Consider the following 20,378-nt stretch of genomic DNA (forward strand, 5'->3'; position numbering starts at 1 on the left):
CCAGCAAGGGAATCGACTCACATGAGGGCACAGCTAGAGGGCGGCTGAGAAGGGACCCAAACCAGGTCTGTACACCCTCCACACCTGTGCCGATCACCGTAAGGTAAACTCACAGCCATGACCATGACATACCAGCCCCTTCTCAGCACTTGATATGCATCATCTTGTTTCAGCCTCTAAAGACCTTATAGGGGAAGCGGGGTCCTTACCCCACCCCACAGAGCACACAGCCCAGGGGACACCACTGCGAACGGCTCCAGCCAGGCCACTGATGTGGAGTCCGGGGTCCCACCCTGGCCCCCAAGATGGGACAGCGCCACCTAGGGGCCCAAGTTCAAATCCCACTCCTACTGCCATGTGTCCTGTGTATCCTTGGATGAGACACACATTCCCTCTGAATTGCCATCTGTTTTTCAGCAAAAAATCAGAGAAGGGCTCTGGGATTCTCCTAAGCTCATCTGATGGCTCATGTTCCATGAGTCGGGGGCGTTTCATGCACTTCACACAAGACAGCAAACTGAACTGGCTGCTCCACTTTGGCTTCTCATGGCTCTGCAATGAGCACAGCTTCCGCAATGGGCCCAGGGAGTTCTGTCCCAAGTCATTGATGAAGACCTTCTTTCTTCACTCCCCGCAGAGCAAGAGCTGCCCTGTGGTGTGGACGCCCCAGCAGCTGGGACCTCAGAACTCAGCACCATCTGCCCCACCCTGGACCCCTCTTAGCAAAATTTGCCCTGGAAGAAGTAGAGCTTCTCTGAGGCAGCATAAGAGATGTTAGGAGGTTCATTTCTCTTCATTGAGTCCATCTTCCCGGTGGCCTGAGATGAGGCTCCCAGCTCCTGCAAAGCCAACTTTCCCCCTGTTATGTTTTAACTGTTAATGTGGATTATTATTATTCTATTTTTGGCTGCCCCATAGCATATGGAGTTCCCGGGCCAAGGATCAGATCCGAGCCGCAGTTGCGGCAATGCCAGATCTCTAACCCACTGTACTGGGCCAGGGGTCGAACCTGTGTCCCAGCACTCCAGAGATGCCATCAATCCTATTGCACCAGAGCGGGAACTCCACCCAAAGTGCCTATTAACTAACCCTCACGATCACTTCACGAAGTGGGTCTAATATGACCCACTTCGCCAATATAGAAATCCAGCTTCAGAGAAATGAAGCAAGGTGCTCAAGGTCACGCAGCCAGTGAGGAATAGAGCTTCGTTGCTGCTCAAGTCCCAAGACAGACCCTGGGTGAAAGCAGCTTGGGATTGGTGAGGATGATGCGGCAGTGCAGAAGGCTGGCCAGGGCCAACCCTGCAGGCAAAGAAAGCCAGGAGCCCAGGGGACACGGCACTTTGCCCAGGATCTAAAAGAGAAGGCAGGCAGGAGGGAGGATGAAGTCCAGAACTCCTGGCTCGGAACCAGTTTCTTGCCCTCAGTCCATCCTCCACCACACGGACCAGCACTGAGATTCTAGCACAGGGGCCGGCAAACCTTTTCCATAAAAGGCCGGGTGGGGAAGATGTTGGCCCGTGAGAGTCACGTGGCCTGTGTCAAAGTGAACAGTTCTGGTGTGATAACAAGAACTAACTATAGACAACGTGCAAACAGATGGACTGGGTTCCAATAAAACTTTACAAAATCACTCAGCTGGCTGCATTGGACCCTCAGGCTAGAGTTTGCCAAATCCTCTTCTAACAGAAGCCTTTGATGCTTTTGTACAAAGGGAGTGATGGGGCCACTACAGGCAACAAGTCAGTGGGGAGCACAGATTTCAGATGCAGAGTGGGGAACTGCCTGGGGCTTCTCAGGCTATAGCTGATTAGCTGAAATGGTGGGATTCTCCCACCAACCCTTCCCTCTCCTGAAAGGGTTTGCAGTGCTATGGGGGCTCAAAAGAGACTTTGGGGCCTCAGAGACATGGGTTCAGATCTTGGCTCTGCCACTTCCAGCTGTGTGATCCTGGGCAGATTGCTTAACCTCTCTGTGCCCCCTTTCCTTATCAGCATAGGAGGTACTCAGGAAACCTCAGTGATGGCCATTGTCACCAATATGAGTGTGGGGGTGGCAGTAGCTGACCACCCTGCCCCCCGCCCCCTGCTGACTGGAAATGGCTCTCTCCCCAGCTCCACAGGCATCCGGGAGGCTGAGCGATTCGGAACACCCCCCGGGAGGGCCTCCAGCATCACCCGGGCAGGGAAGGAGGAGAACAGCAGTGGGATCAAGTACAAGGCTGGCCGGGTAAGTCGCTCCATGTGTTTACCTGGGCATCCCGCAGCCTGGGAAGGGTCTTTGCAGTCTGGGTCCATGCTGCCCTCTCCCAGGGGGCTTGGCCTGTGGAGGAGGGGCTGATGGACTAGGTCACAGGTGCAGCAAGAAGAGTGGCACCTTCAAGGGACCTGCATGATGCTTGAGACACACTAAACCTTATGGGGCCTTTGTCACTGTCTCTCGAAGTGCAGGGCTCACCTGCCTGCATCAGACCCACCTGAGTGGCTACTTAACAGGCAGATTCTGGGAGCCACCTGGGCCTCCTGACGCAAAGGCCTCTGGGGCGAGGGCGAGGGGGAACCCTACATATGCCGTCAGGCTGCCCAGAGGGTTCCAACACACCCCAAACCCTGAAAACCAGCTTAGATTTTGAACTCCGGTGACCTGACCAAAGGCAGAAGAGGGGCCTCTGAGGTGTGAGAACATGTGCAGTGGGGTCTGATCACGTGGACTCAGAGCGACACAGGTTTCTAAATGGAGGTGTGTAGACAGACGGCAGGGGTGGATAATCAGAAACCCTTCCGTTCATTCGGCAGGCTGTTTGGGTACCCAGTGCCTTCCAGGCACGTTCTGAGCATGGGGGAGAAGCATGAATAAATGACCACCCCACCCGAAGGTGCTCTCATCCTAGGATGTGTGTTCCCACTGGGCAGTGGGGGTGCCGTCAAAATTGGTTCTGGGTGTGGAGGGCACCAAAACCCTTCCTCTTTTTATGCATAAAGCACAGACATACCCCTGGTATGTAAATAGATGCACAGGTCTGTGGTGTGAGATTTTCATGGTGCAAGTGTGATTAAGGATAAATAATGTCTAAAAAGTCTTCTTTTTAAGCGGGGGACAATAATGGGAAAAAAGGTTGAGAAACACTGGTCTGGAAAGAAAGGCAGTCGAGTAAATCAATAATTACAAAGGACTGCCTTGACTATTGTGATAGAGATCAGTTCAAAATAAGAAACAGTTCTTGAGGGTCCCCCGTGGCTGATAGTAATAGCTGCTCTCTGACAGCACTTCGTTATGTGCTTCGTAACGGAGATGTCTACTCTTTGCAACAACTCTGGGAGAAAGGAATTACTAGTCCCATTTTGTAGCTGAGACAATAGAGGCTCAGAGAGGGCAGGGAACTTGTCCAAAGTCACACAGCTGGGAAGTGGCAGAGCAGGGGTCCCAACCCCAGTTTGTGAGCCTCTAAAACCCACACTCTTGCTGCCACTCCAGGCGATGCTGGAATATTTCTTCTTGACTCGGGAAAGAAGTCAGACCTCAGGCCTCATGCTCAGTCTCGCCTCTCCTCCTGCTGAGCAGGAAGAGGGGAGACTTTTGTGCATAATCAGAAAGACTTTACTTGTCTTCACCTTTGGTAACCAACTGGTTCCTTCCAGTTGGGAACACAAAGCTTTCTCATAAGGTTAACTCCCCAAATCCTCTTAGTCTCCTATTACTACTATAGGAGGAACACAGAGTGGTTAGGCAAGTTATTCAAGGTCACACAGCAATACGAATTAAATTCCCCAAATCTAAAGACAGTCTTTCTGTTTCTCTTTTTCCTGTTCTTTGTTCTCATTCCTCTCTTATCAGCTGCCCCTGGGAAAAATAGGAAGGGGCTTCAGCAGCAAGGACCCCGATTTCCACGATGACTACGGCTCTCTTCAAAATGAGGACTGCGGAGACGATGACTCCCAGGGCAGGCCAGAGCAGTGCCGTCTGGAAGGCTACAACGGCCTGGAGGTCACCAACGTATAAGGAACCAATGATCCGCCAGACCCCACCCATCGATGCCCAGGGAGGAAGGGCAGCCAGAGGCCGTCACCAGTGTACATAGCAATCTGGGGCTGAGGATGCTTCTTGGTCCCGGGCAAATCCTAACAGACTGCTGTGACCTCGGATGGGAGCACCGAGGAACAAGGAGGCACTGGCCCAGAGCACCTGCCAAGGTGCCCGGCCGCTCTGTCATTGAGGCTCCACCTTAGATGACTCAGCCCCTGAGCAGTCTAGGTACCCCTGGGGCCTTAAACTGAACCACTGCTGCAGAAAGAGGCACAGAGTGCCCTCAAACACCCTCCCAGGAGGAGCAGGTGGGATGCCAACCAGACACCCAGAGCTCAGAGTTAGCAAAGCCTGAGGCTGACTGGTCACCCACTTGGGCCCTTGCTGCCAGTCTAGAGGAGGTCTCAGCTCTAGCCTACCTGCCAAGAACTTGGCTTCTGGCTTGGGTCACTGACTCTCTCTTGGGAGAATGCAAAATGGGAAGCTCAATCCCTCCCACCCTCAAAGCTTAAGAAGGGTCGTGACGGGGTGGATGTGTTGAAGGGCTACTTGGTCCCTCCTCCCAGGAGTGGCTACACTGGGTGGAGGCAGGTTGATGATCTCCACGGTGGCGGTGGGGGGGGGGGGTGTTGCTGAGCCGCAACACTCCCAGGAAATGCAGACATCCCACCATCAGGATGAAGGATGCTGTGGCAGCAGGATCCAGGGTGACTGTTCGGTCCCTGACAGCCCTACCAAGTGTGACAGTGGGTTTGGGGTTGGGAGCAGGGACATGCTTGTCATTGTTAATGCAACAAACCTTGTTGTGACGTCTCTGTCACCTGACCTGTAGGTGTGCTCACCCACGTCCTAACTGAGCTGAATCTCAGGTCACTAAGGTGGGAAAGACCCCTGCCCTCTTCTGGATGCTGCTCCTGTTTTGCCGGGTGGCTTCTCCCCGGTGGCCCCACCTCTCTGTGCCTCAAAGTCTTCATCTACAAATACTTCTAGTCCCTCCTCCCCCAGAAACTGTGTGAGGATTAACACTTGCTAATGTCTGTAACACTTTGTAACCTCTCAGGAGACAGGCAGGAAGTTATGGGTGTCTGATTTCCCATCTACGACAGAGAACTATAAGTACGGATTCTCTCCAGCTGTTTTGGTTAGAGCCACATGCAAAAGGAGCACAAAGAATGTTTAATGCTCAGACGCTCTAGCACTTCCAATAGGACTGGATTCTGCCCCCTCCAAGAGGAAAATCCCACGTGCCCAACCCTGAAAACCAGTGGATTTACGTGTTTAGGCTGGAGTCCATTGCCCTCGATGCTGAGGAATGACTAGGGAGGACAGAAGGCACTGAGGTTCTACCTAAATGCCAGTTAGCAAAGCAGATCATCTGATGGGACCATGATGCTCAATGTCCCTTGAAGCCTTTGGCACAGATGGCCTATGAGAGGTTTGAATTTCCAGGTCAGCCACTGAATACCGTCAAAGCATCTTCTCTTCGACCTAATGAATTATTTCCTCTCAAGGGAAAAGCACAAAGCACATGGCCCAAGGAACTTAAGAATGACTCCTCTCCAAGGCCCAAGACCGTGGTCTTCCCTCCAAACCGAACACAAGCACAGCCTTCGCACCACCAGAAACCAAACGCCTACTCTGCGGACAGTGGATGCCCTCTCGTCTGAATGCTTGGCCTCCTAGGACCATATTTCTGATTCTAGGACTCGAGGGGTGAAGCTCTGGAACCCGACTTGGCTTTGCTGAGGTTCTAAACCCCAAGCCCAGTATCTTTATGACACGTAGCCACATGGGGCCTGAGGCTGTAGAGCCCAAAGCCAGGTGGGGGAGGAGTGTGTAAAACCCTCCTCTAACCTGATGCCACAGCCAGCATCTAGGCCAGGTGCCCCCGGGACCCTGGGATCTGCCTCTCTGGAAAGCAGCAAACCCGGGGCAGGGGTGCAAGTGTAGGTATTTTTATAGGAGCAGGAATGGCAGACAGACAGGTGTCTGGATGCATATCTGATTATTTGAAACCCATGGCTCCCATTATTTGAAATGCATGGCTCCCAGATTCAATCCCACTGGGGATAAGATGGGCAAGCGGCCAATATGGGGAGTCCCCAGCAGGGATGACATTGCCCCAAACACCCTGCAGCATGAGGCCAGCAGGCTTGGGGCAATGTGGGCAACCTCAGATGCACCCTTTGGTCCAAATGATGCCCGAACACATTCTTGCCTCCCTGATGCTCTGTCTCCCTAGCAGCCAGGTGAGTGTTCGGAGCTGGCTTTTCAATGTGAGGATGGGTTGGCTGATTAACACCCCCCCCCCCTTTGATCAGGTGAGCTCTGTCTCTGGGAAAAAAATCCTAAATGTCAGCTCTGCTTCAAGAGTGGGCAGGAAGAACAGGGGGTGCAGGGGGGGCATGGCAGAGAGGTTCTGGGACTGATTAACACAGGCTGGCAGAGTGGCCACCATAGAATAGTGACCTGCTACATCCTGTCCAAACAGCCTGAGTTGTGGTCTTGGTCCTTAAACGGTGATGCGGCATCTGGACCTGGGAAAGATATGAATGTGCTTCTCTGAGAGGTGGTGTCGCCTGAGTCCGTGGGTGCCGGCCCCTTAAAAAGAGGTAATTGGTGCCAGAGGCTGGGGAGAACCAAGAGAGGCAGAGACACCCCATTGTCCTCCCAGAAGCTGAGGGCCAGAGCCATCAGAAGGCACCTGCTGGGTGGACTCAGCTTTCTGACCCCAGCCACCTCTGCCAGGCCCCTTGGTCCTTGGCTAAGCAGGGCTTTTCTCCCAGAAATCTGTCTGCCTCAGCATTGCAGTCATGGGTGCCCAGGCTGCAGGAGGCAGGGAGAAGCCACAGGAGAACCTGGACCAGATGATGTCGAGGGGGTGGGTCTCCATACAGCCCAGCCAGCACAGAGGGGCTTCAGAACAGGGACCCCAAATCGCGAGGACACTGAACTGGGTCCAGCAAATGGGGCAGTTTGGCAAGATGTGACCTCAGTGTTCCATGCAGGGACACCAGAACCCTTTATTGCTCCAAGCCTAGCTCTCCCCTTCCCATCAAAACTCCTATGCTCTGGGCACCCTCGCTTCCGCTCTGCTCTTTGAGGCTCCAACAGGCGCTGCTGGCAGTGGAGCAGCAGGGAAAAGAAGCCTACGGGAAAGAGCATTTTCTGATACTAACATCATCATGTCCAGTGGTTGGCAGATGAGAATTTCCTGAGCCCTAACATCCAGGGGAGTTTGTGGCTGCAAAGGAAACAAGTTGTCCATGAACTAAGATGATGTTCTTGACATTTAGCTTCCAGTCATGACCCTGAATGTTTTCCCAAGCGTGAATTTTAACACTGTAACAATAAATACTACTCCGCAGTGCTTCATTGATGAAGTGGCCTTTTCCTCTGTGTGGTCTCCTTTCAATTTTCCCAATAGCTTTTCCCCCTACTTTTTTTTTTTTTTTTTTTTTTTGCTTTTTAGGGCCACACTTTCAGCATATGGAAGTTCCCAGGCTAGGGGTAGAATTGGAGCTGCAGCTGCCGGCCTACACAACAGCCACAGCCACGCCAGATCCGAGCCTCATCTGCGACCTACACCACAGCTCACAGCAGTGCCAGATCCTTAACCCACTGAGCGAGACCAGGAATCAAAGCTGCATTCTCATGGATACCAGTCAGGTTTGTTACTGTTGAGCCACAGCAGGAACTCCCCCCAATAGCCTCTTTGAGAGGGGACATTATGAACCCATTTCATAGATGGAGGAACTGAGATTGGAAAGGCTGAGGAATTTGCCCAGCTCCATAAAGCTAAGTTACAGGGCAGGACTCAAACTGTCACCTGCGTCCAAATCCTGGGTTCATCCTTCCGCGCTGTGTACCCCTTATCCCCATAGCACAGGACTCACTTTCCAGATGGCATCCCTGAAAACAGAGCTCGAGTGCATTCTGTTCTGTTGGAAAAGTCTGGCACCTCCTGTACCAGGACTGTGATGCCAGGAGGGGAACATCTGGCTGGTCACCCCTCCCTTGGCATCATTTGCCTCATGCTGCCCCTTCTTCTGGGGTGTTCACATTTCTAGGTGGTCAGAATAGATCATCAGAGGTTGGGGTTGCTACAACGTAATACCAGAGCCTGGGGGGCTGGAACAACAGGTGTTTAGTCCTTGTAGTTCTAGAGGCGGGGAAGTCCAAGATCCAGGTGCCAGCCAGTTGTTGGTGAGAGCTCTCTTCCTGGTTTGCAGATGGCAGCCTTCTTATTGCGTCTTTGTTTAGTGGAGGGAGAGGGAGCAAGGTCTCCGATGTCTCCTCTTAAAAAGACACTAATCCCATCAGAGGACCCCACCTCCATGCCCTAATCACCCCAAAGGCCCCATCTCCTAATATCACATTGTGGGTTAGGGTGCCCTTAGTTCAGCCAAGGAGGGGGAATAAGACAGTCTTAGAATTTTTGAGGGGAGAAAAAAAAAAAACCCTATAACCTGCAATGTACTATATCAAACTATTTTACATGAATGACAATTATTCTGAGTTTTCAAAAAATTCATAGCATTCTCGGGTGTGAATTTTGGAAGAACACATGCAGTCCATGACGGGGGTGGGATCACAGGTGTCCTAGCACCGTGGTTCTCAGACTTTAAGGTGCCCCTGGAAGGACAGGTGTTTTTGGAATACAGATGCTGACTCAGGAGGCCTGAGAGTCAGCATTTCTAATAAGCTTCTGGGTGGTGCTGCTGGTCCAGAGACACACACTGAGTAAGAAAGTCTTGGCTGACAGCTGGGCCCTCCTGGCAAAAGCCCGAATCACAGGAGGTAGGGGCTGGTCTGAAGGCTCCACCCTGGTGTCCGACTGGCCCTGATGGAACCCACCCCAGGGAACAGGACTGTGTGCTTCTCCTGGGACAGGAGTCCAGTCTGACTCCTGGTTGATCACTTAGGTCAGGCAGGGGGCGAATACTCACGAAGTCAGCATCTATCAGGGAGGTTTGGGAGCATTAGAGGCCACTGGGAGACAGGCCTGGGGATGGCAGGTTCCAGCAGGCTGACCGCACATACTTAGTTATAATTATTATTATTTATATATCATATAGTACATACAGATATATAACTATATAAATTATATATACTATTAAGATATGTGACATATATTTATATATACTTCTTTCACATATGTAGTGAATCCTCTTGGGTGCCAGGACCTGTCCTTGGTGCTGGGGACACAGTGGCAGAACTCATAACACAGCAAAGGCAGGCAAGCAGCTCATCCATGACAGAGTGGCTGACTCCAGATGTGCTAAGTGTGATGGAGAGGCGGGGGTGGGGATCTTAGAGGGCTTCTGAGCTGAGACATAAGCTCTGAGCAGGAACCAGCCCTGCAAAGACCTGGGGGAAGAACATTCCAGGCAGGCAGGCGCTGGGCTAATTGCTGAGGATAAGACCGGAATGAAATTCTGCCCAGCCTCTGCCCACTTGGATTTTCCTGTCCAGTGGGGAAGGGAGTCATCAATCAAATACTGAGCACGTGAAATGGTCACTGGGACCAGCCCTGAGAACAGAGGTAGCCCGTGTCCAGAGAGCTGAGCTCCTAGGATTTAATGCAGTCAAGCAGAGGCGTGGACTGGGCAGAGGGGAGCTCAGCAGGTGGTAGGGGGGAAGGGAAGAGGATTCTAGACAGCAGGTCGGGAGGTGCCAAGGTCCTGGGAGGATGGCAGTGGGGCTGAGAAAAGGCCCATGTGTCTGGAGTGGAGGTAGTGAGGGGCTCATCTCCTGAGGGGCTGGAGGAGCAGCAGTAGAGCCCCACTGGCTTCCATCCACTCCCAGAGCACCTGATCTGGCTCCTGCCCACCCTTTATCCCTGATGATGTGATTAGGGATGTCCCTGAGTGGTACAACTGATACCAAGCCCCCACCTTCTGCAAAATGGTTCCCCCTTTCTCTATGCTCTGGCTTATGGCTAAACTGGGTTCTCCAGGTACAGACTGATAAATCCGCCCATGGGCACTGGGGCTCCCAGGGTACAGCTGACTTGGGGCAAACAAAGATTTAGAGTGCCTCTTCCACTGCCCCACATGGAAACCCGAGATGTCTATTTCAGGCTATGCTGGTTGCCAGATGTGCTGCTGGTTTCCAAGAGCCAGGCATGAACCTCAAGGAAAACTTGATCAAAACGGGATGAAACGCCCAGCTCCTCCCAATTCATTTGTACCCAGAAGTGTGTCCTCCTGGAATTGGCTTCCCACCGCCCAGGTAGTCCTGGCATTTAGGGGAGACCCTGTTTGATGAGGGGGTGCAGTCCAATGCAGGGCTGAAGTGGGGGGCAGGGGCTCAGGGAGGGTCCTCACCTTCACCACGATGCCCAGTTATCTTAGCCGCTAAGATTTTGTTTGTATGTTTGTTCTAACTGCACACTGCATGCTAAGGATTTTGCACAAGCATCACATTTAACCCTAAAGCCTCCAAGAGGGATATCCTGTTATTAACTCCATTTTACTGATGAGAAAACAGGCACAGGGTGAGTAACAGAATCTCTCCCACGGCTTTCACAGCCGGGCTCCAGAGCCCAGGCTGTCTGCAGCCACGCTAACCCTTCCAGTTGCCAGAGATGTGAATCTGCCTCCGCAGAAGAGCCCCGCTTCAGAGCGCGGATGGATTCATTGAACTCGTATCTGATTAACCCTTTTGAGCAGACTCATTGGTCCCACTCCAAGCCTCTCTCCGGACCACGACGCATCTCCCCGAACTTCCAGAGAATCTGATCTGGGCTCCCTCCCAAACATACTGCGTTCTCAACGTTGCATTATAGTTATCCAAGTGGGTCCCTTGGGGCAGTGACTGCTTCCTGTATCCACCAATACAGCGTCCCCCACTGTCTCCCTGGTCATTGAGTAAATGTTCAGATCATGAATCAGTCAATGAAAATCCACAGATCACCATCACCAGTGCAAGATGCTATACAGCTATGCTGTTTGATCTGGCAGCCACAAACCTCATGTGGCAATTTAAATTACTAATTAAAATGAAATAAAATCTAAAATTCCATTTCTCAATTGCACCAGTGCATTTCAAGCACTCCATAGCCACCTGTGGCTGGCCGCAGCCTTATGGGAGAGCACAGATACAGAGCATGATGGCAGAGAGTTCTGTTGGTACATAGGGGCCAGAGAGGATTTAGTTGTTTTTTTAATAATTTATTCCTCAATGACTTTATTATATTTGCAGTTGTACAATGACCAGCCCTGCCCTTAAGAAGTTTATGATTTGCCTGAAGGAGAAAAAAAAAAAATCTCTAGTTAAACACAACTGGGGGAGAAAAGATTCTAGGACAGATGGAATTTCTTTATTAGCCAGTGATAGGTGACAAACACCAATAGGAATTTATTGGCTTCTGGAAAGAATAGTGCAAGACAGCAACTAGCTTTGGATCTAGAATCAGAGTCAATCCGTAGAGTGTCAAGTGATATTTTCAGGATCTTCGTCTTTTTTCACTCCTCGGCTTGGCTTTTTCTATAGCAGGTCCAGCCCCAGCAAGGTTGATCCCAGCTGTTGGCATGAGAGGGAGACCCTCACATGGCAGTTCTAGCAAGATCTCAGGATGGAATCTCATTGGCTCGGTGGGGTAGGGTCACCAGCCCAGCAGGGGTGGGGTCAACCCAGCGAGTCTCAGGTCCTGAGAGGAACATGCCGGCACTGGTGAGAGAACAGAGTTTCCCGTGGCTCTTGGGGGACTATAAGGCATGGGATCCCTTCATGCGGTCCAGGAGGAGGAGAGGTGGAAGGGTCTAACAGTGAGGCAGGGCAGCGGGGCCAGGCCCCAGGGAAGAGGAGCCCCCCGATGCTCAGAGAGGGAAAGAAACTTGAGTCCAGGCACCCAGCGGCCCACGGAAGCACCAGAAACAGAAGTGAGTCAGAGGTCAGTTCTAATAAGAACCAATAGTGATGGACACCTGTGCTGTCCTTAACAGCAGGGTTTCTCAACCTCGGCTGACATCCTAGACACACTTTGTTGGTGGTGTTCAGGGGGCAGGGGAGTGAGGCTATTCTGTGCACGGCAGGTGCAGCATCCCTCCCCCCTCCTCACAAGAGGCCAAGAGCACCCCCCCTCCAGTCATGACAGCCCCAGATGTCTCCAGACATTGCCCAGTGTTCCCCGGGGAGGCACCCCCCGTGGACAATCACAGCTGTATGGAGTTTTGCCCATTTAATCCTCCCAGCAACCCTTTTGGATAGACATTGTTTTTCTCATCTGACCGATGGGAAAACCGAACTGGCATCTTAGCGCCGCAGACAGGCTCTTGGCAGAGTCTGGGCTGGTACCCACTGGCCTGAAGCTGGCCAGCCACACCCAGATGTTTACAATAAAGAAAAAAAATTCCTGAAGCCCGAGGTTCCCAGGGCTGAAGAGACACGTCCTATTGTTAAATATGGTGGAAGCAAGCGCCCACCCTCCACCTGGCAGAAAATTGCTTTGTAATTACAGGTTTAAAAGGCAAAGGCAGCTCTTGAGAGCTTGACTTAAAACCAAGTGATAATTTAGGGACCAGGACCGTCTGGTTGAGAGAGTACAGATACAAGGTCATCTCACACCACACCTTCATCACCCCCATTTTATTAAAATACAAACAAAATAGGAAATAAAATTAGTGACGGAGCCTGACAGCAACTGACATGCCAGCCTGCCTTACTCCTCTAACCACACTGGGAGTTGGAGACATGGCAGGGGCTGACCGTCCCCCCAGGCTTGGCCACAGACACAGGCTGTGTGGCCTGGGCCACTTCCTTTCCCTGTCTGGGCCTCACTATCTCTGCTGAGCATTTTCCCCTCTTCTGCTGGCCTTGGGGGACGGCTCCATGCTCACCTCGTGTAATTCTTGGGGGGTGGGGCTCTGCTGGTCATGGGGCCCTATTGCCCTACTGTCTCCCCATCACCCCAGCTTTCAGGGAGAGCCTATGATCCTGGCTGGTACAGTCCCAGCTCAGCAGCCTCCTGGCCTCTGCAAGTGGCCCCAGGAGAGGGCACTGACGTCTGAGAAGGGAAAATCAGAATTCCCACCTAGACGGTTTCAAATCATGAGTAGGTGGTTAGCTCTTGCCTTCCCTTGTTTTTGTTTGTTTGTATTTTTGTTTGTTTGTGTTGTCTTTTCTAGGGCCGCACCTGTGGCATATGGAGATTCCCAGGCTAGGGGTCCAATCAGAGCTGTAGCTGCCGGCCTACGCCAGAGCCACAGCAACTCAGGATCTGAGCTGCGTCTGCGACCTACACCACAGCTCATGGCAACGCCAGATCCTTACCCCACTAAGCAAGGCCAGGGATCAAACTGGCAACCTCATGGTTCCTAGTCGGATTCATTAACCACTGAGCCACGACGGGAACTTCTCTCTTGCCTTCCTTTTGGATCCTGATGTGCCCCAGAGCTACCGGCTGCCATGTCCCTCTCCCAAGAAGATGCCCAAGGGAATGGGGCCAAACCAGAGCCCCATGCAAGATGGGGAAGGAGCAGCAAGGGTTGTCACACTCCCTGGATCCAACTGTCGCATAGGCCAGGTCTACCCCTGCCTTGTTCCCCAAACACCTCTGCCTCCCAGTTACAGAGCCTCAATCAAGCCTTCCCTTTGGTTCTTCCTAAGGATGTCCCCTCCGTCTCCCCCTCTTTTTGGACACCCCTTCATAAATATGTCACTTAAAATCAAACACAGAGCTCCCAAAAGATCTGAGCAGTAGACTGTTAATATAGGGGCCATTTCCCAAGAGCCAGACCCTGCTGTGCTAAGCACTCTGCATATTATTATATCGAGTCCTCACAACAACCCTGACAGACAGCGGCCCTAGCAAAAGGAGGACTCAAACCCAGATGCTTTTAACCATTCTATTATATCCTGTTGGAGACCATTGAAACTGCTGAATGATGCAGTAAACAAATTTGACGCACGCGCAGAACAACTCCTAAGAGATTGCTTTATCATCACCTGCACCTGGTTTTGCTCATTAACCTATGTCACCTTCTCTAATAAAAGTCATGAGGGCTAAAGCCTAGACGCCTTTGTTCTGAGGGACAGAGTGCCTCCTGGTCCCCCCTTTCTAGATGTAAGAGTCTTCTGTGTTTTGTTATGCCTCGCCATCCATCTTGCAGGATCTCCCATTGCCCTGCAGCACTGGACATGGCAATATCCTTCCTTAACCTGGATGTTATGCTTCTAATAACATGACCAAACAGAGCATCAGCCTTTTTTTTTTTTTTAAGTCCCCATCTCACAGTTGGCTCATTTCTCTTGTGGGCTGCTGAGTCAGTGGTGTTCAAGTCAGGATGCCCTTGAGAATCAAATCCCTGGAGAATTCATGTTAAGGATTCAGAATCCTAAGTCTTATTCCAAACTTAGTAATTTAGAATTTAGATGTAGGGCTTGAGGATCTACATTCGAAAGCTAAACTTCTGGTTTTCTGATGAAGGAGGTGTGGGTTGGGGTTCAGGTATGTGTGTTTTTCAAAACCTCTTTGGGTGATTCAGTGTCTTGGGACCACCGTCCTGGGGGTAAGTAACACGATTCCTGGGCCATTACAGCTTGCAGTCCTGCAACTCACCACTAGATGGAGGGATGCTCCATCCCTCACCACCCCAGCCCAGCCCAACCCAGGAAGAGCAAACCAGCTCAGACCACCAGCAAGCCAGCTTCACAGGGGGCAGCCCTGGGTCCCCTCCCTGCAGCGGGAACTGGGTGGCCCTTGTTTCCCTACAGGAGGCAAGAAACACACCTTCAGTGGGACAGGCAGAATTTGGAAACTTGGCCTCAGGACAAATCAAGACAAATTTGGAACCCGCTGATACCCAGAATCCCTCCCAGCTTAGGAGGCCGCCCAGAGGGAGGTGAGCTGAACTACATGGCTGATACCAACCAGGAAGCCTTCCTCGGTTGATGCAACGCCAACATGAGGCACCAGCTGTTTCCCTCCCCTGTGGGGGCCTGGGGCTTGGCCTCCAGGAGCAGGACTGGGCAACAGCAGGGTATTTTGTGGGCCATTATTCCTAGGGCGAGAGGGCTATGAAAACAGCCCCTGGGACCATGTGGGCAGCTGCGAAGGAGTTAGGCACAGAGTCGGGGCATCTGAGGAATGGCCATAAACTTCACCTTGTTCAGTGCCTGCCGCCTCCTCCTCCTCCTCATGTTCCTACAGAATAAATGCACCTGCCTTCTGGCCCCCAGGCTTGCCTCTGGGTATCAAGACACCACGGGGACAATCAGGCAGCTGGTATGGAGTGTGGGGAGGAAAAATGCCTCAGGGCAAGTGGAGACAGGCATAAGGAAGGGCTATGGGGGGTGTTTATGGCCCCAAATGCCCACCTTCCGATTCCCAGAACCTATGACTATATTACCTTAGGTGGCAAAAGAGAATCAAGTTTGCTGATGGAATGAAGATTGCTAATCAGGTGACCCTAAAATAGGCAGACTATCCTATTTTAGAACTGGGGGGGGCACTGTCATCATGTGGGGCCTGAAAAGAGGACGATGGAGGCAGAAGAGGGTGGAGGGAGGGGTGACCGTAGAAGGGGGACAGAGTGCTGTGATGTGGAAAAAATTTCAACCATCCTTCCCAGCTTTGCAGATGGAGGAAGGGGCCACAAGCCAAGGAATGCGGGCACCTCTGGAAGCTGAGAAAGATGAGGAATTGGATTCTGGAGCCTCCAGAAAGGCGCGTGGCCCTGGCAACACCTTGATTTTTAGCCCAGGGAGCCCCATGTCAGATGCTATAAACTAGCACATCTTGGTTGTGTAAGCCACCAGGCTCATGATTACAGCAGCCCTAGGAAACTGAAACCCACAAGCAAATGCATCCAGATGGATGACATTGGTCCTTGACTCGGCTCCAGTGGGGCAGGTGGAACAGCCTATATTTTATTTGTCTTGTTAGGGCCACACCCACAGCACATGGAGGTTCCCAGGCTAAGGGTCCCATCGGAGCTGAGGCTGTCGGCCACAGCCACAGCAATGCAGGATCTGAGCTGCATGTGGGACCTACACCACAGCTCACAGCAATGCCAGATCCTTAACCCACAGAGTGAGGCCCGGGATCAAACCTGTGTCCTCATGGATGCTAGTCGAGTTCACTAACCACCGAGCCACGACAGCAACTCCAGGCCTCCATTTTATAGATGAGGCTCAGTGAGGTTGAGAAATGTGTGTTTCCCGTCTCAGGTCAGAAGAAAAGCCGACATCCAACCATTTCTGCCTGATGCCGAACCTGTGCTCCTTCTAAGGCAACTGATCTCAAATTGGTGCCCCGGGTGCAGCTGGCAGCTCCAAACACGGCTCTGCCAGATCCACCCACCCACCCCAGCTCCAGGTGTTCATGCTCTAGTCAAATCCCCTCCCATGAAGACTTGTTTCTAAGATACAACCCAGCTAAAAGGATGGCATGTCACTCCTGAGATTAGCTTATAAAAGACTGAACTTGCTCTCCATCTCTGTCGCTCATTCTCTGGCCCTTCTTGGCTGAGCTACGGAGGGGCCCACGTGTCAAGGAACTCAGGGCTATCTCAGACCAACCACCCACGAGGACCTGAATCCTGCCAACGGCTGAACCTGAAAGCAGCTCTACCCTGTGGAGCCTTGGGCTCAGGCAGCACATGCCAGCACCTTCACTGCAGCCTGTGAGCGATCTTGAGCCGGCCCCCCACCCGCACCCCTGGGCTAAGCCACCCCCGGATCCTGAGCCCTTAGAAATCATGAGATAACGAATGTTATTTTCCCAGAACTGCCAAGCTTGGGGGAAGTTTGTTACACAGCCATAGATAATATACCAATGGAACAGTGATTTACAGAAACATAGCACCTCTTTCCAAAATGTGCATTTGATTCTTAAAAGTGTGTTGAAAACTGGGGTGGGGGCCACCCCCCCAACTAATAAGAAGGCGTCTAATTGGTAGGTAATTGAAATGAGCAATAAAAATAGTGATGATAAGAATAGCTTATCTTATATCATGCTTACTAGATACCAGGAGCTATTCTAAGCTCTTTAAATACAATACAACTCATTCAGTCTTCACAGCAACCCCACAGGCAGGGAGTGTTAGCACCACTAATTTACAGATGAAGAAACTTGGGCATAGAATGGTTAGGTTGTCATGTATGTATGAAAGCAAATGTGATTTTTTTTAGTGTATTTTTAAATTGTATATAGGACTCATATAATTATGCATCATATTTTATATGTAGTGATAAATCAGCAAGTTTTTCAACTTGATTTTAAAGTTATATAATTTCTTATAACAATGCCACACACGTGCTATAATACATTGTTTTGTTTCTTACTGTTGAACGGTCATGTCCAAACCATTAATACGCAGTGTTATAATTCACCGTGATTAGAAGTCTGTGAATAATAAAACCGAATGTTTTAACTGAAACAGTATAAAAATGACAGTATCACATAATTTATATGCCTTTCATCCAAATATCCCTAAAGTATAGGCCAATATTAGCCTTGGAAAAGCAGCCAGAAAATCCCTTGAACCACAGAAATAGAGCTAAGCCTTGCCATTCAGAATATCATCATCGTGTAAATTTAAGAGCAGAAATCACAAAAGAATTTTCTAGCGAGCATTGGTGTGTTCCCCACCCAGATCGTTCCAATAACATTTTCGTATACTTTCTCTATCACATGCCTACCTGTCTCGAATGCCTTTATGCATCTGTCAATCCATCTTATTTTTTATGCACTCATATGTGAAGTGTTTTATTGAATAGAAGGTAAAAGTTGCATGAATTTAAGATAAGCCATAGCATTGCAAAGCAAATCTGTGCTTGCCAGGACATAGCACCTGCTTGGCCCCAGATCCTGAAGGCACCATCCTATCCCTCTCTTGTCCCTGCTTTGTTCTAGGCAGGGTGGAGTTTGAGAAATGCCATTACATGGAGTCTGGGGTTTCTGGCCAGGTGAGCAGGTGTCTCTGTGGGAAGCTGTTGCCTAGAACAGAGGCCACCAGCCCTCGCAGCACGAGGCTGGGGACACAAACACCCCAGCCGTGAAGCACGGAGACATCCAAGCGATCCTGGGGCAGGACTCAGAGCTCCAGGCTAACGAGACAGTTCTGGCCTGAGAGCACCCACATCATGCCGTGTGATGAGTGCCTAATGCTGGAGCGACGTGCTGCCCACTCTGGAGGGACTAGTCCACAAACGTGGATCAGTCACCTCCCACATGCCAGGGGCTGTGGGGGCACTGGCCATTCATCAAGCCAACAAAAGTGATCCAGCCGCTACTCTCGTGGAGCTGACAACACAGAGGAAACAGGCACCAAAGAGTTAAGTGACATCTGTGATAACTGACTTAAAGGCACAACCCAGCAGAGTTGAGCTCCATCTTTCAAAAAAGGAGAAATGTTCTTTCGTTTCTTTCTTACTGTCTAGCGCCAGTTCTCATCCCATGAGCCATGTGCGCATGGTAACCAGGAGCCCAGTTTGCAATGACAGGTCCCAAGGACCTGTAGGCACAGAGGAGGTTACTCTCCTGGCCGGCCAGGCGTCGGTGGTCACTGGACTGCATCCTCCAAAGCACTGCTTCCTGTCTGGTTACAGGTCCGATTCCGAGGGGAAGGAGCCTCTCCACAGGGTGGGATTGTGGCAACTGAGACCCTACCCCAGGAGGCTGTCTGCCTGGGTTCAAGTGCCTGCGCGACCGCTTACCAGCTGCAAGACCTTGGGCATGTATGTAACCTCTCTGGGCCTCAGTCTGGCCGTCTGTAAAGTGGGGAGGCCGTCCAGGGTTGTCATGAGGATGACGTGGGACGGGACATGTAGGCACTTAGGGTGGTTGTTAGGGTTTCTCAGATACAGTTACAGCTTTTGTAACTCTTTCACACCCCGTGGTCTGAGCAAGCCCTTGGAACCCACTAGGAAATGGCTGCTTCTGGGGGTGAGGCGCCTCTCTGGGCTGAGGCAAGACAATAAGAAGCCGCTCCCTGGGCTCCTCGGGAAAGGCTGTGATGGAGGAGGGGGATGTGAGGCTTCCCAGAGGAGCAGGGCCGGCGGAGGAGGGCCGGAGGTGGGGGCATGAGGGCTGTGCCAACACTCCTGCCCCCAGGCCCTCCCTCCCGTCCCCACCGGCCTTCAACACACATGTGCTCCTGGCTCCTCTCAGTTGCTTTGAGTTTCTGACCCCTCAGCCCGAGAAGTGGCCTTATCAGGGAGCCCCTGAAGGTGCTGTATTGACATTCTTCAGGAATCTTCCAGAATCACCTAAGTCAGGAAGATGCCTTACCAACTAAAGCAGCACAGGAACTACCGGCCAGAGCTCCTTTTCTCGACTGGCCCAACCCTGGGGGCATGGAGCTGGCTGGCAGGGCCCTGCCTTTCTCAAGGACTGTAGGGGCCTCTGGTCTGAAGAGCTCACATCACGGATGAGGGTGTTGCGGCCCAGAGAGATGTGACTTGCCCAAGGTCATACAGCTTGCAGGGGTCAAAGCCAGGACTGGAGCTACAACTTGGATCTCACCCTCTTTAATCCTGACAGAGAGACTAGCTCTCCAATTTATCACTTGAAGAAGATACCCCCAAAGCAGTGGTAGTCAAACTGTGCTCCACGGAACCCCGGGGGGGCTCTGAGGAACCCCACAAGCACACCAGAAACATGCAATCCACAACATCCCTTGCCAGGTGGTACTTTTATTTTTGTCTCTTTTTTTTTTTTTTTTTGCCGTTTTTCCTGGGGCCGCTCCTTCTGCATATGGCGGTTCCCAGGTAGGGGTCTAATCGGAGCTGTAGCCGCCGGCCTATGCCAGAGCCACAGCAATGTGGGATCCAAGCCTCGTCTGCAACCTACACCACAGCTCACGGCAACGCCAGATCCTTAACCCACTGAGCAAGGCCAGGGACCGAACCTGCAGCCTCATGGTTCCTAGTCAGATTCATTAACCACTGCGCCACGACGGGAACTCCCAGGAGGTACTTTTAGACTGTCCACGGAGGCTCCCTCACAGCCAAAGGAGGATGGGATTCAGCACCCAAGGACCTGCTGACAAGGTTGGTCCTGCCACTTACCGCCTGTGTGACCTTGGCCTAGGTGATCATCCAATCTCAGTTGCCTTGTCTGGAAAGGGGTGCGAGAGTAGTTGGCTCTTTCTCCCTGGGTTGCTGGGAGGCTGGATGAATGCCACGTAAAGCAGCGTCATGAGGGGCAAAGCCTTTTATAGCCTGGCCTATGATCATCACAGCTGAGCTCACTAAACACCCAGGCCCCAGATCTCACAATGAGAAGTGGTTCTAGCTAAGAGCAGACAGGTGGAGGTAGAGAACTAGTCTGGGATTCCATCTGGAATAAAAGTAAATCATGTGGTAACGCTCGCGTATTCAGTCATCAAACACTTTTCAAATGCCTT

The 20,378-nt window shown here is 51.6% G+C and overlaps 1 protein-coding gene and 1 long non-coding RNA gene across 7 annotated transcripts in view; one reads left to right on the forward strand and one right to left on the reverse strand.

Annotated features, from left to right (window-relative positions):
• Window positions 1-7,402, forward strand: part of KAZN (kazrin, periplakin interacting protein) — a 1,105,661-nt gene extending 1,098,259 nt beyond the window's left edge. For all 6 annotated transcript variants that reach the window (XM_021097562.1, XM_021097563.1, XM_003481972.4 and 3 more), the window contains 2 exons: window positions 2,115-2,229; window positions 3,835-7,402. In XM_021097562.1, coding sequence (XP_020953221.1) covers window positions 2,115-2,229; window positions 3,835-3,999 — 280 coding nt within the window. In that variant the 3' untranslated portion in view covers window positions 4,000-7,402. The remainder of the gene's footprint in view (window positions 1-2,114; window positions 2,230-3,834) is intronic.
• LOC106510625 lies at window positions 11,183-20,173 on the reverse strand. Its single transcript, XR_001309252.2, has 2 exons — window positions 20,041-20,173; window positions 11,183-11,697 (listed from the first exon to the last, which is right to left on the reverse strand). It is a non-coding gene; the product is annotated as an uncharacterized LOC106510625 (long non-coding RNA).

This window comes from Sus scrofa, chromosome 6 (assembly GCF_000003025.6).
Source record: "Sus scrofa isolate TJ Tabasco breed Duroc chromosome 6, Sscrofa11.1, whole genome shotgun sequence".
NCBI classification, from domain to species: domain Eukaryota; kingdom Metazoa; phylum Chordata; class Mammalia; order Artiodactyla; family Suidae; genus Sus; species Sus scrofa.